Below are 16,162 nucleotides of genomic sequence, written 5' to 3' on the forward strand. Positions count from 1 at the left end.
CCAGTCGGGCCTGTGCAACCCGACCCTCTCCGTCGGTTTTCGGATTCCGGAGCTGTTAGTACTATGCTGAGGTCAAAAGGTCGAACCACCCTGCCGGCCTACTTAACGGTTCCTTTTCTCCATCGTTTCGCCACGTGTCAGCCTGTCATTCCATTTATATTAACGGAGATCAACGCCGTCAGGTCCAAAATTAGTCAATCCCGGTCAAAAGCCGAAGCACTCAGCCCTCTCTCGGCCCCGACCATTTCTTCTTCTGCGTCCCCTTTCTCCTCTTCCTGGTCCTCTCTTCCTTGTCGCCATTGCCAAACCCCAATTCTCAAGCTTCTATCTCTCTCTAGAGCTTGGCTTGTTCAAACGGAATAGGTATTGAAAATATTGCTTCAGTCGCGGTTTCCATCGGCCTCCAAAAGCTTCCATGTCGACGAAGGAAGCGAAGACCGATGCTTCGAGGAAGAAGCCCTCCGGAGAAGTTGGAGGAGATTTTATTCGTAAGGAGACGGCCGTGGCGGTGAAATTGGAAGAATCACAGCCGAAATCCGATCGAGAGGTCGATGGTTCAATTCTGCTCCCCGCACCAGCGAATGAAACCCTAGCCGGGAGAAAATCCTCAGCCGCGTCACCTATCGTCGCTGTTCCTAGCACGTCCGCTGGAGACTGCCGCTCGTTCTTGCAGTTGCTGGCTGGGGCCATGGCATCGCCTGCGGCGAGCTCTCGCCCACCGCCACTTCTTGCCGTGCCAATCGATGCTCCCCGGGTTCCTGTGGTTGCTGTGCCGTGTTTCTTAGCACCGGCTGCGCTGTTGGAGTCACACGGCATCACGGTTTGTGGTTCTCCGCCTTTTCAAGGTTTTTGTTATGTTTAATCGTATGCATGATGGATTGATTTGGGCGCATGCATCGGTGGTATTTAGCTTCTGGATTATTTGGTTGAAAATTTCTCATAATTTTGTTGTTTGATCGGTCGGGCTTGTATTAGAATTTGAGCTTTCAGAAAGGAGGAATACTACTTTCCTTGGACTTTTGTGGCTACCCTTTTTTTATGTTTCTGTTCCAAATTTATGTCCGCTGGTTCTTTCTTCTTCCAAATTTATGTCCGGTGAATACTCTTTAGAGCTATAAGAAGTGTGTGACGTCTTTTCAACAGAATTTTTCTGGGAATTACATTGCCGAAAAAAACATCTTGTCAAATCAAAATAATGCTCGAGATCGAAATCTTTGACTACTCAAAAATTTCCCAAAAGAAAAAAAAAATCTTTGACTTGACTACAAATACAACCATTAATCTGCCGATTTTTGCTTTTTTTGGGATGATTCCGATTTTTCTAAGTCTTGCAAGCAGATATAGTTCTCCCTTCTTTAATGTGCAAGGCTTTCACTTTTTTTTTTAAAAAAAAAAATCTCCACATGCCGCTATTAAAAAAATAGTTTTTTTTTATTTGAATTTATTTTGGGAGTGACGCATTACTCTTCTTTTAATTGTTTGCTGAACCTCTGCTGTTTTCGTTTACTTAATCAACAATAAGTTTTTTTTTTCTTTGTTCTTCGCATGTAAATATCATCAAAAATATTTTTACCCTTTCATATTGTCTCAGGAGGGAGTTGTTTCTTAATTCCCGCTAACCTACTAGCATGAATATAACTTAAACATGCCTTGGAGATTTTTTTCTTTCATTTTAAGAATATGAGAAAGGAATTATGTTTTCAGTTTTCACCCATTTTTCTTATAGTAATTTTCCACTTATGTTCGTTATCCTCTTCCTATGCAGGGCCAATTTTCAATGTCACATCAAGCTGTTTTGGCTACAGTAACTGCTCAGGCGCAAATGCAGCTACAAGCAGGATATCCTTCCCCATCAGGATCACTAAAAAATTCTGTACCACATTCAATGTTACCACCCATGACCCCTTCTCCGCTTCAACAAAGACTGCCTCTAGCTTCCACTGAAGCTGCCAGTTCTTTAGAGACAGAGCAAACACCTTCCTATGACCAAAAATCTCAGTCTGCATTTATTGTCTCAAAGACATCCTCTGATGACGGTTACAATTGGCGGAAGTATGGTCAAAAGCAGGTCAAAAGCACCGATAGATCTCGAAGTTATTATAGATGCACGAATGCTGATTGCTTTGCTAAGAAGAAAGTTGAGCGCTGCCCAGATGGTCAAGTAACTGAAGTAATTTACAGAGGTCAGCACAGCCATGAACAGCCTCATAAAACTAAATTATCAAAGGAGAGGGGGCATCCATCCAGCGGGCCTTTCGGGGTGACTGAAGGTCTTGATATTCCTGGCATTGTAACTGTTGAATCAGATCCTTCGACATCTAAGATTGATCAGAATTCCAGCATTGATAACCCTGAACAACAGCTGTATTGCTCTAGTGATTGTGAAGGTGATGGCAGTAACAAAGCTGGAGAAGATCCCGATGATGAACCAGAGCCAGAGCCAAAACGAAGGCAAGTAGACTGAGATTATAATTCTCAAAAGTATTCTTTGGCAGGTTGCCAGAAATACCGACTTCATTTGACTCAAACTAAGGCACTGTGAGTGTCACCAAAAGTACTGAATTTTGCAACTTCATTTTGACGCAGGCTAAGCTTAATCACCGTGACAAACCCACCTCCAGTTTTCAGAACAGTTAAGCAACCCAAAGTTGTTATGCAGACTGCAGTTGCAGGGCATGTAAGTGATGGATACAGGTGGCGTAAGTACGGACAGAAAATTGTCAGAGGAAATCCAAATCCCAGGTATTTATCTTTCTGGTTAAACTGTCTTTTTGTGATTATCAGAAATCTGAAATATTTATCTGTTTAACTACATGTCAATGAGCCTTCTCGTCACATGGCTATTGATTTGTTTGTTTTGCAATAAAAAATGGAATAATTGTGTTCTTATATAACATTTATGAATAAAATTAACTTTATCTATAAAGTTTTGCTCGTCAAATGGTATATGGGTGTTCTCCAGATAAACCCTGGTTGTTTTTTGTTTAGTTAGGAGTATCAAGTATGTTTTAATTTCTTTCATCTTGTAGTCAGGATCAGCGACCTGACCCTTGCCTGAGATGACATTGATATTGATTTGATCTGATATTGGTATAAGCTAAGGCTGTCTGTTAAAGGGCTTGCATTTATCTCGATCTGATTTGCTATTAAAACCTGAGTTCCAGCCAAGCAAAGCACCAATGCAGTTTCGAAGCAGTTTGTACATAGACGCTTACACGTATAATTTGATACAAGCCTAGTTATCATGATTAGATATATACTTAGTTTCTTTTAAGCTTTGATCCACGTGAGGCCTATTTCATTCATTTGAGTGAGCCATTTATAATTTATTTCAATCCTTCTTGATCTGATCCTGGTTTAGGATTTGTTTAACTTAATTCATTTTACTTGTTAATTTCTAATTGAGAGAAAAGCTGTGCTGCAAAGCTTCTGATGGGTAAGAGAAGGGGTTTGGCAGTACAAACAATAGCTGCTGTTGCCTCTGGCAAGCCATCAATCTTGGCACGAGTTTTTTTAAGCTTAATCAAGCTAAAACTAGTTGGCTCATTTCTGCTTGGGTATGATTAAAGCCAAAAGTTCATCTAATGATCAATCAATCCTTATATTTTCTTCCTTTGGTCCAAATTGAAATCCCTATTTGTGATGGCACAACAAGTTATTACTTATTAGGTGCATATTCTGTAGATGCTGCTTGAAGATTCATTCTTCTTGTTTACTGCAATGTTTTTAATTTGCTGCAGCTCTTGGATTGTAGACAACTGTGAGATTTACCACTATATCAGATAAAATTTAATATTTTCCTGCTTATCTGTGGTTTTTAGATGTATCATTACAGAAAATGAGAAATTTAAATAATATCATTTTTTATGTATGTTGTGGTCAAATGCAACTAATGCTATTTTTTTTTTAATAATTACCATATTTTTTATGTTGCCTATGTCATGTATTTGTCTTGAACGTCATGTGCTCCAAGTGATTCAATAATGTTGGTGTACTGGTCTTACTAGCTATGGATTTGTAATCTAACTATGAAAATAATAATTCTTTTGAGGAAAGATGTAATGAGTGAAATAATATTATGTTGCAGGTGTTGAAAATGTTACTCAATATTTGGAATGTGATGCCCTTTAATATTTCTGTTAATGAAATTGTATCATATTGTTGAGATTGGTGTGATTTGCTTAGCGTATATCCAAGATGCACAAACACGATGACATGTACACAACACGACATGAGCATGTGACACGTCATTTTTTAAAAATATAGGATACAACAATTTTTTTATAGTGTATAGAAAATTAGAAATTAATGCAACATCATATTAGAAATGAAAAGCAATAACAAATCAGTGTCATAATATAACTTTTCTAGCTTATAATAAAATTATTAGTATAAAATGTCTAGTACAACCACAAAAATATAAGCAAAAAATTATTTAGTACAACATCAAGCTTCAACTACTCAGTAAAGAGAATAATAAGATTAGTTTCAGAGGGTTGTCTTTGGCTTCAACATCATCATCATTGAATATTATTGCTTCCAACTCTGGTTCATCAAGAGAAAGGTTTGCAATCTCCAATATTCTCATATCATCAAGCGACTTGAACCCATCTTCAGCATCATCAACATCTTGTTATCACCTATCATATAAAGTGGGGTATTTCTTGATAAAAGACGAAGATTTGTATGCACTTAAACTAAATCTTCAGCTCGTTGTTGAGTAATTTTGTTCATCTTCATCGATTGAATGAATATGTGCTCCAATTTCTCTCACAATAAGAGGAGGACGAAACTTGACCAAGAAATTTTATTGTTACTATTTGAAGTAGTAGTGCTGAAGCTCCATTAATCAACCATCACATCTTTGGATTTATCCTTCATCTATCAATCAAAGGATCTTAATCACCAAAATCTACTAAACATCCAAAGATCTTTATAAGTTCTATATTAATCCTTCTTCTCTCCTCCTCATTTGAGAAATAACGTTTCAAACATATCTTTCTCATATTTGAAACTTTTAAATCCTTTTGTGGCAAGACACGTTGAGGGTTTTTTTTAAGCCATTCTTTACTTGGATATCTTCTAAGAATACAAATAAAGTAAAATAATTAATTCATTAGCCAACAACTTTAAAACTAATTTAAAAGATATGTTCAAATTTACTTCATTCTTCTTGTTTATTGCCTCATCACAAATGATGAAGACTCGAAGAAGACAAGAAGACGAGGAGGTTCCGGGCTTCAATCGTGCGCTCTCTCTGCTCGGTTGGGTCGCCTGGTCGCACAAACAAAGAAGATGAGTGTAGATTGTAGAAGACTAGGGAAAGAGACAAAACCCTATGGCATACGTGCAATCGGGCACTTATTGATGCATATACGGTTTGAATGTCTCCTTAACACCATTTATTTGATTAAAATAATATAACAAATAAATTTTTTGTAATTTAAATAAACTTTAATTGTAAAAAAATTATGACACGCTTGTCCATTTAAATTTAAATATTATTTTAATCAAAACGTATCGGCCATGTCTAACATGTGTCCCAGCCGTGTTGGACGCGTGTCCATGTTCGACACGTGCCCGACACTACATTCCCTCTTAAGTAGGCGTGTCAGTACATCATAGGCGTATAACTCTTAGTTTTCATTTCTCTTTGGATGCTGCAACAATAGTATTATAACATTGGTGAGTAGCATGATTGAGATATCTAATTGGCTTTCATTGTGGTGACAAATCATTGCGAGAAATAATCATGCAAGAGATTGTGTGGGCAAAGGTGGTAGAGCGTCTATTAGTGGTAATAAACTTGTAAATAAAAACACTTATTAAGGCAATCCTTTGATTCCTATTAGTGCGCTATTATGCTAGTTTCATTGCTTTATAATTTCTCCTAATGGTAACAAATTAAGTGCAAAGAAAAGGAGTTATAAAACATGATAAGATGTAAATTTATGTGATAATCACGTGATCCAATATTCCTATTAAATAGATAATGGTTGGTTATTGTATCTATGGGGCATGAATGCAAAATAAAGTATAGTCACTATTGATATACTCAAATCATGGATAATTTTGATACATATTTACAACATATTCATTATTATTTATATCAACTTCATATAAAAATGAATGAAAGCTATGAAAGTAACATGCTAATGATAATTTTGAAGCAGGCAAAGATTGATAATTCAGATCTCTAAAAAATAATCTGTCCATGATACCATATAACATTGGCCTTCTGATGACCCTGTTAGGACAACAAATGTATTAAATCTGACCTATGTTAAAAAAGGTTGAGGTAGACCTAAAAAAACTTGATTAGAAAGTATTAAATGACCTTTTTTTATCATATTTAAACAAGATTTAAATGAGAATTGATGCGATAAAAAATCTATAGGGTAGCTAGATTGCATATAAAATTTTGTATTCCTTTCAAAAAAAACACAAGAAATAAGATATCTAAACACACACAACAACTTTCATATATTTTAGAACATAAAAATACTTAAAAAAGCTTTTCCTTGATTGAGAAGAAAGATACAAATGGGGTGGACACTTACGGCGAGAAGAAAATCATGGATAATTTTGATACATATTTACAACATATTCATTATTATTTATATCAACTTCATATAAATGAATGAAAGCTATGAAAGTAACATGCTAATGATAATTTTGAAGCAGACAAAGATTGATAATTCTGATCTCTAAAAAATAATCTGTCCATGATACCATATAACATTGGCCTTCTGATGACCCTGTTAGGACTACAAATGTATTAAATCTGACCTATGTTAAAAAAGGTTGAGGTAGACCTAAAAAAACTTGATTAGAAAGTATTAAATGACCTTTTTTATCATATGAGAATTGATGCGATAAAAAATCTATAGGGTAGCTAGATTGCATATAAAATTTTGTATTCCTTTAAAAAAAAACACAAGAAATAAGATATCTAAACACACACGACAACTTTCATATATTTTAGAACATAAAAATACTTAAAAAAGCTTTTCCTTGATTGAGAAGAAAGATACAAATAGGGTGGACACTTGCGGCGAGAAGAAGTAGATAAGAAACTCGAGACGAATTGGTAGCTAGATTGCATATAAAATTTTGTATTCCTTTCAAAAAAACACAAGAAATAAGATATCTAAACACACACAACAACTTTCATATATTTTAGAACATAAAAATACTTAAAAAAGCTTTTCCTTGATTGAGAAGAAAGATACAAATGGGGTGGATACTTGCGGCGAGAAGAAGTAGATAAGAAACCCGAGACGTATTCATAGAGAGGGGAAGAGAAAGGGGACTAGCTCACAAGCTATCCAAGAAGAAACCCGCAGGTTTTTAGCTCCAAAAATCACTCCATAACTCTCCCTAAAATGCCTCAAAACAGCCACTATATATAGGAGAAGAGAGGGTGCTAAACAGCTACCCAAGTTATCCAATTAGTAAAGGGGAGGCAGAAGGCCATAAGACAGTTGAAGGGAGTAGCACCCTAAAGGCCAGCAGGACACATCCAACGAACAGCCAGCACAAGGGAGAAAGAACCAGGTTGGGAGGGGAACCAATAGAGGAGAATGAACCCGGTCAGGCAGAGAAAACGAAGGGCCACAGGGGGGATGAACCGACCCCCCTGCCTACATCAAATGCTTCTCCGATTGAAAGAATTCATCTCCTGATGAGATGACTTTAGAATTTTTCTGACGAGTCGAAGGTGCCACTTCTAATTCTTAAATTAAGGCTGCATATTTTCTCTGAATCGCTTCTCTTTCTTGCTTAAACTGGTCTTGCAGAAGTTTCTTTTTCTTCTCGTATTTTTTCGTACACAAGTATATTTTCATCTGAAGTTTGTATAACTCATTTTGAATTGGATTGGTAGAACTACCTTAGGAAGGAACCCAGCTATTGGTTGGAATTTGGACTTCAAGATTACATGGTTGATTTTCACCCATGGTTTCATGTTTTTTCATTTTTCTAAACACTTAAAAAAAAGGAAGACACGAAAAACCTAAGCTCTGATACCAAATTGATGCAATAAAAATATATATGGTAGCTTGATTGCATATAAACTTCCGTCTTCCTTTCAAAAAAACACAAGAAATAAGATATCTAAACACACACTACAACTTTCATATAGTTTAGAACATAAAATACTTAAAAAAAAGCTTTTTCTTGATTGAGAAGAAAGATACAAATGGGGTGGACACTTGCAGCGAGAAGAAGTAGATAAGAAGCCCGAGATGAATTCATAGAGAGGGGAAGAGAAAGGGGACTAGCTCGCAAGCTATCCAAGAAGAAAACTCAGGTTTTTAGCTCCAAAAATCAGTCCATAACTCTCCCTAAAATGCCTCAAAATAGTCACTATATATAGGAGAAGAGAGGGAGCCAAACAGCCCAAACAGCCGGCCAAGTTATCCAATTAGCAAAGGAGAGGTGGAAGGCCATAAGACAACCGAAGGGAGCAGCACTCGAAAGGCCAGTAGGACACAGCCAACGAACAACCAATACAAGGGAGAAAGAACCGGACTGGGAGGGGAACCGAAGGGGCAAAATAGAGGGGGATGAACCCGACCAGGCAGAGGCAATGAAGGGCCACAAGGGGATGAACCGACCCCCCTTCCTTCATCAAATTCTCTCCCGATTGAAAGGACTCATCTCCTGATGAGATGACTTTAGAATTTTCTTGACTATTGGAAGGCGTCACTTCTAATTCTTGAATTAATGCTGCATATTTTCTCTGAATCACTTCTCTTTCTTGCTTAAACTGGTATTGCAGAAGTTTCTTTTTCTTCTCGTATTTTTTCGTACACAAGTGCATTTTCATCTGAAGTTTGTATAACTCATTTTGAATCGGATCGGTAGAACTATCTTGGGAAGGAACCCAGCTGTTGGTTAGAATTTGGACTTCAAGATTACCTGGTTGATTTTCACCCATGTTTCTATTTTTCTAAACACTTAAAAAAAGGAAGACATGAAAAACCTAAACTCTGATATCAAATTGATGCGATAAAAAATCTATAGGTAGCTAGATTGCATATAAACTTTCGTCTTCCTTTAAAAAAAACAAGAAAGTAACACATGAAATAAGATATCTAAACACACACTACAAATTTCATATATTTTAGAACATAAAAACACTTAAAAAAGCTTTTCCTTGATTGAGAAAGAAAGATAGAGAAGAAGTAGATAAGAAGCCCGAGACGAATTCATAGAGAGGGGAAGAGAAAGGGGACTAGCTCGCAAGCTATCCAAGAATAAACCCGCATGTTTTTAGCTCCAAAAATCACTCCATAACTCTCCCTAAAAGGCCTCAAAACAACCACTATATATAGGAGAAGAGAGGGAGCCAAATAGCCCAAATAGTCGCCCAAGTTATCCAAGTAGCAAAGGGGAGACGGAAGGCATAAGACAATCGAAGGGAGCAGCACCAGAAAGGCTAGTAGGACACAACCAACGAACAACCAGCACAAGGGGGAAAGAACGGGACTGGGATGGGAACCGAAGGGGCAAAACAGAGGAGGATGAACCCGGCCAGGCAGAGGAAACGAAGGGCCACAGGGGGGATGAACCGACCCTCCATGCCTACATCAAGAATTTGACTTTTAATAAGACAATGGATAAAAAGGGCTCATGTTGCTGACTCCACATAGTGGGATAAATGTTTGTTTTTATTGTTTCTATTGTTGTTGATGCATGATAACACTTAAATTATGGTTGTTTGTAGATTACAAGAGGTCAGATAGTGGTGACCTAATGGTGTATTCCATAATGGCTTGTGGGTCACACAAAAAACACATCATAGTAGGCAATTCTTAAGATAGGCTTTTTAAGTATATATCATTTAAGGGTGTGTCAATTGGTGTATCATTACAAACTATTAGGGTGGAAGAACATGGATATCAAATATAAATGGTGATGGAGAGACATCAGTGCACATATTTGAACTAGATGGATTAGGGATGAGTATTCACTATCAAGTGAAGTAGTGCAACCTTGTTTTTACTAGATTAAGGTTTGAAGTCACAACTAGACTTGGGTGGAGCTCGTTGATTCTCTTTTACTTTGATCGAATAGGGAATTAGTTGATGGCCTTCCATTATGCTTAAGTACATAGGTGTTATCCTATCATAAGGAATAAAATCCATATGAAATAATCATGGTTTACCAAGGGAATAGATGTTATATCCAAATGGAGGATATCACACCATAACTTCTCGATTTGAGTGGAACTAGGCAGGAACTAGGCATATGGTCGTAATAGGTAATGCGCATTATTCACCCACCTAATATGATATGGAGTAGGATGTTTACTGCTTAGTCCTTCATTTTCTCATTTCTTGCGGCATATATTTAAATTTTTTTCTTTCTCTAATCACCCAAATCAATCTTTGAAATAAATATGTATTTAACAACTAAGGGGTAATACTAAGTTCCTTATCAGTTAAGGGTACCTCATCCTTGATCTCTTTAATTTTCTTTTCTTTAGAGGTTTTGATTCAATCTCATTCATCAATTAAAATTGTCTTACAAATATTTTTCATATGAAAATGATGGTGTAGATGCAGTCATAGTAGTGCGAGTTTAACATTAGACCTAGAGATAAAAAGCATAAGGAGCATGAACACTATACCTGGAATTTTGAGAATACTTTTGCTTCTATTCGAGTAATGCATGGTGAAATATATCGCCTAAAGTTTTGGGATCATGAAGCTCAATATTATTCCTTATTTCAACTCTAAGACCTTTTACAAATTTATTTGTAACTCATCAATTGTATGTACAATTGGTTCTACCTACTAGATCCTCATAGGTGTTTAGACAGTAAGTCACATGCAGGTTCCTTTGTCTTAAGGTCAATAGTTAGCCATGAATCTTTTTGTCATGATATTTTGGACAATACTTTGACCTCAACCTCCCTTTTATCTCAATCCACACATTAGTAATTCTACCTTATCTTTCTTCTTTTGATAAAATATTACTCCAATATATCTTGGCATGTTTTATTAGCTTTATCCTAGAAAGTAATTTCTTTTGAAAGTCATCAAAGCTATACCCACCAAAGAATTCCTTCATCCAAGTCTAAAAACTTTATGAGGTCATGTTTGCTATCAAATGTGTGTGCTTCTATCTTAACCTTCTTTATTTAATCACTAGAATCTTCCACATTCCTATCATTGTGCTTGATACTATTCACATTTCTATGGGTTAATGTTGCCTTAATGTGATGACCTTCCATAAATCTTTGAGGGAGGTCAACAACTATGTGATTGTTTGGGATAGAGGGTACGGGCAGATACAAGATGTGTTGGGCTTGTGTCCTAAGGTAGGGGCTTTTGTGGCAATTGGTTCACCATGTTTTGCATTTGTATCATAATGCCTTGCTTTGAAACCCTAATTTTGTGAGCCTTTTAGTGGTGAAAATAATTGAAAACGACGACTCTCACTTGTTGTATATGGGATAGAGAGTGTGTGGTGAATAACTTGGGAGGGGTTGGTGGTGACTATGGTGAATTGTAGAGAGAATTATGGGGAATGGATGAGAATGTGGATGACTTGGTTAATTAATTTGGAGAGCTTGGAGTGATGGAGGGGCTCAACCAAGGCTTTCTTGGAATGTGACTTAAGAGGATGGAGGGTTATGTGGTTGTTGGTGAAGGTAGGGATGTGGCATGGGAGAATGTAAATGCGAAGGAAATGAAAGGTGGTAGCTTTGGAGAGGGAAATTGAAGAGCACAATCGGGAAGACTTGAGTTGCAAGGAAGAGCTTAGACCTTGGGAGATGATTTTCTTGTTTATGAGGGGTTTGTGATGAAGGTAGGGTGTAAGAATGGAGTTTTGGAGGTGGGGATGACGAAAAGCTCTAGTGCTTGGGGTTTTGGTGGTGTGGTGATGGAGGCTAACCTGCGAGTGTGAAACTTATGATTTGATTATGGGGATGGAGATTGGGAGGTGTGTGAGATGTGAAGGCAATGGGATTTCATGAAATTAAAATAATACAACAACAACAACATCAAGCCTTTATCCCACTATGTGGGGTCGGCTACATGAATCCTTTTTCTCCATTGTGTCCCGTTAAGAGTCAAATTCTCATTTAAATCTAATAAAGAAATGTCATTTCTAATATTTTCTAACCAAGTCTTTTTAGGTCTACCTCTATCTTTCTTAACATAAGCTAAACCCAATACATCTACTTTCCTAACCGGGTCATCAGAAGGCCGCCGTTTTATGCCGTCTAGCAAGATCCTTCATGAAATTAAAATAATAAGAGAACAAAAAAAACCTCAATTCTCACTAAAAAATTAAGACCGGTTATAAGCCGCCTAGCAAATGGTGAATCATCTTACAGTATGTATTACATTATTTAAAGCCATTAAAACATTCAAATTTCAACAAAACAAAAGGAGGAAATGATGGGAGCTTGAGGTTCCTTTCACATGGTGAAGGAGGTGAAGAGGAGACATGATGCCTTGAATCCTTGAATTTAGGAGGACGTGGTGGTCTGCGATTGGAATTCTTCAAACCCTTGAATTTTAACCATCTTGGTTTTGCATGACATGTAGAAACAAAATGATGGACGGGCGTTGCTTGACTCCTTGCATTGAGAAGTTAAATTTGGCACGTCCTTGCTTGCACCATTACTTTGTCTCACATCTGTACACTAAGCTTTCTTTTAGCTTGCATGAGACTGGCCACTTGATGATGATCATCCATCAAGTAAGCTAATCAACTACTAAGCATACTAAAGTTGCCAAATATATTAATAATTTAATATTATAAGAATTATAACAAATACAAAATATAACAATAATGGGAACATGAAAAAATATCTTGAAGTCCTTTTGATGTGCTGCACTAGTTGGCTTTATGGTTGCTAGAATAATTTCAGAACAAATTCAAGTAGGAGATAATCGAATGTCTACAGTAGGTTACCATACGTGTCATTTTTGTGCGGCACATTCTATGTCTGTACTGTGTCGTATCATTTGCTTCTTTCAAAACGAGGAGACAACCACTCTAAAAGTACATCAATTTTATGACAAGGGCATTTTAAGTTAGACAAATTCATCTTTATGTGCAATGAATATGTTTTTGGAGGTCCTTATAGGATCTATTTCAGGTGTTTGCCAAACCTGATGAGATTGCACGGTACTAAGCCCTTTGTAGTTTTGAGAGCTTAGAGTGCTTATCTTAGAGAGTAGGATTCATAGAGGAGATATAATTTTGTTATGATATTGAGTCAAGTCAGAATTATTAAAAAGTGACTTAACATTTATAATGAGATACCATGGAGAATCAAAAACCTAGGCCCTTGTCATACATTGAGATTTGTGAAATCAAGATTTTCAGGGTCTGGGCCTCGCACAAACTCAGGATTTGAGCTTTGCTTTCTTGAAAGCATACAGGGTAGAAGACTTGCAGCTATATATGTTGAGGACTTCTCTAAGTTGTGTAAGCCAAGCCATAGCTGGAGACTTTCATGATATACCGTCTTCGATAGGGTTTTGCAAGATGGAAGCAGCAAAGAATACCAATTTTGGCAAAGTTTTTTTGGGCGTACAAAGATCATAATTTTTGTTTCTCTCTCGAGACAATGACTTTAGGATTACAATAATGGTGAACAACATTAATGAAGGTTTGGCTAATTTAATCTTGGTGACCTGTATTTCGGTGATAGATGATCATTTTGTACGGCTGAAATTGTTTGGGCTTCTTGCTTGTTATGCATATGGGCATTGCATTTTGGGAAATGGCAAGTAGTTTTATTGATTTGTACACTATAATTATGGCCTTTATATGTTTAGTGGACCTCTCTCTTCTTCCCCGTGGATATAGGTTTGGTTGATGCTAAGCAATGTAAATCTTGGTATGTGTTGATCCATGAACTTTTTTTTTCTTTATTGGAAGAAAGATAAACTACTATCATAACTACTCTCAAACGCCCCATAAAATCTGTAGTCATTTATAAGGGAAAATTCTATAAGATGGTGGTGAGGCCTGCAATGCTTTATGGTGCCGAATGTTGGCCATTAAAAGAGAAGTATAATAGTAAGTTAAGTGTTGCAGAGATAAGGATGCTTAGGTGGATGAGTGGCTTTACCCTTAGAGATAGGATACGAAATGAACATATACGTGAAAAGGTTGGAGTAGCTCCAGTGGAAGATAAGATTAGAGAGAGTCTCCTTAGATGGTTTGGTCACATTAAACGGAGGCCATCTAATGACCCGGTTAAGAAAGTTGAGGCATTATATTTGACTTATGTTAAGAAAGGTAGAGGTAGACCTAAAAAGACTTGGTTAGAAAATATTAGAAATGATATTTTATTATTAGATTTAAATGAGAATTTGACTTTTAACATTCACAATGGCGAAAAAGAATTTATGTAGTTGACCCCACGTAATGGGACAAAGGCTTGATTTTGTTGTTGTTGTTGTTACAAAAATAAGTGAAAACAAAATCATAATTTCTGTAGTTTCTCCAGAATTGGTGTCAAATTTAGATCATCCAGCGATTGCAACATAAGATAGGTGCTCAGCTGGAAAAACTTCTCAGCCTGCTTTTTATCTAGCTTGAAAGTTGATATTATCTCCATAGAATTTGAAAGAGATGAGATGTCATATATTCTATTTAACTTGGTCGTAGTCTTATTGCAATCTTTTTTAAGTATATTACTTTTTGGTCTTCCAGGAGTTATTACAGGTGCACACATGATGGCTGTCCAGTCCGCAAGCATGTTGAAAAGTCTTCATACGATGCAAAATCCATGGTTATTACATACGAAGGCAAACACAATCACGACGTACCATCTCTTAGATATGGCCTTGATCCACTACCTACAGCTCTTTTCATTGATTCTGCACCTACGGCTCCCGCTGCGGAAACTTTGAATGAGCACGAATCTAAAGGAGATAAAATACCATCAATCAGCAATCCACCCGAAATAGAAAAACAATTAACAGGTGATAAGGTTTTGGAATTTGGAGATGAAAAGGGACTGGAATCTGCTCAAGCTCTCCTAAGCATGAGCTGTGACCCTTCATCTGGAGAGGAAGAGGGTATGAAATCTCAACTTTTTAGTGAAAAATCTGCTGCAGTTCCTGTTCAGAACTCATAGTTAATTACAAAATTCTGTTAAAAATTAGTTGTATGTATGTTACTCTTTGGGCTCATTTGCTCTTACTGTTATCCTTGAATGAATCCGCTTCTGTATAATTTATGATTTTGTTAGTTGCATCATGAATCAAAGATTGCAAATATATTTTTTTCTTTGTTTTCAACACCAATCTTTATAGAATTGGGAGTTCAATCAAGATGCTCAGGTTACTTAGATCTGTCAATCAAAAAACAAACTCAAAGTTTGGGAAAAACTGTTGTATTCACTACTCATAGTTCATTAAAATGCTCTTTAAATGGTAGTTGCATCTTTGTTACTCTATGGTCTCATTTACACTTACTGTTGTCCTTAAATTTACCCTCAAAGATTGCAAATATTTTTATTTTCTTTATTTTCAGCACCAATTCTATAGAATTGAGAGTTCGATCAAGATGCCCCGGCTATGTATATCTGGTAAGCAATAAACAAAATCAAGTATTGGTTATGCATATCATGTTAGTTTATATTTCTGCTTGAGAAGAATGTGAAATATCTTCCATTGACCTGCATGATTTGTTAGCCCCATTTTTGTGAACAGATGTGGCTTATATTATGTGTATTTCTGTTTTTGATAATCTCCTTGAATATATTGTACTTGCACGCACAAAGTTATTCTTTGATCTGCTAAGCTGCACTACCATTTGTGTGACAATAAATTATCTTCATTTATTGTGTTACTATACAAAATTTGATTAGAGAGAATCGTCTTAGCTGGTTTGGTCACATAAAACGACGGTCTTTCAATGACCCCGTTAGGAAAGTAGATGTATTAGATTTGATTTATGTTAAGAAAGGTAGAGGTAGACTTAAAAAGACTTGGTTAGAAAATAATAGAAGTGGTCTTTTTTTATTGGATTTAAATGAGAATTTGACTTTTAACAAAATACAAGGAAGAAAAAGGATTATGTAGCTGATCCCATGTAGTGAGATAAAGACTTGATACTATTGTTGTATATTTTTATTTTAATTAAATTTTGAATATTTGGTCATAGTACATTACTAATA

The 16,162-nt window shown here is 36.4% G+C and overlaps 1 protein-coding gene across 2 annotated transcripts; it reads left to right on the plus strand.

The window, feature by feature from the left end:
- Nucleotides 1–210: 210 nt before the first annotated feature.
- On the plus strand, nucleotides 211–15,769 carry LOC110102311 (probable WRKY transcription factor 4). 2 transcript variants are annotated; one of them, XM_020830599.2, is made up of 5 exons: nucleotides 211–820; nucleotides 1,766–2,451; nucleotides 2,587–2,742; nucleotides 14,692–15,059; nucleotides 15,517–15,769. In XM_020830599.2, the coding sequence occupies exons 1-5, from the start codon at nucleotides 416–418 to the stop codon at nucleotides 15,528–15,530; spliced, it is 1,629 nt and encodes a 542-aa protein (XP_020686258.1). In that variant the 5' UTR covers nucleotides 211–415; the 3' UTR covers nucleotides 15,531–15,769. The 2 variants fall into 2 exon arrangements, with proteins under 2 accessions (XP_020686258.1, XP_020686257.1); XM_020830598.2 differs by lacking the exon at nucleotides 15,517–15,769 and having other exon boundaries at nucleotides 14,692–15,281.
- Nucleotides 15,770–16,162: the final 393 nt, after the last annotated feature.

The sequence above is a fragment of the Dendrobium catenatum genome, unplaced genomic scaffold (assembly GCF_001605985.2).
Source record: "Dendrobium catenatum unplaced genomic scaffold, ASM160598v2 fragScaff_scaffold_593, whole genome shotgun sequence".
NCBI classification, from domain to species: Eukaryota; Viridiplantae; Streptophyta; class Magnoliopsida; order Asparagales; family Orchidaceae; genus Dendrobium; species Dendrobium catenatum.

Coding starts and splice junctions, on each gene's coding strand:
- LOC110102311 (XM_020830598.2), top strand. CDS start 416: ATGTCGACGAAGGAAGCGAAGACCGATGCTTCGAGGAAGAAGCCCTCC. Junction 821..1,765: donor TGGAGTCACACGGCATCACG/GTTTGTGGTTCT, acceptor CTTCCTATGCAG/GGCCAATTTTCAATGTCACA. Junction 2,743..14,691: donor AGAGGAAATCCAAATCCCAG/GTATTTATCTTT, acceptor TTGGTCTTCCAG/GAGTTATTACAGGTGCACAC.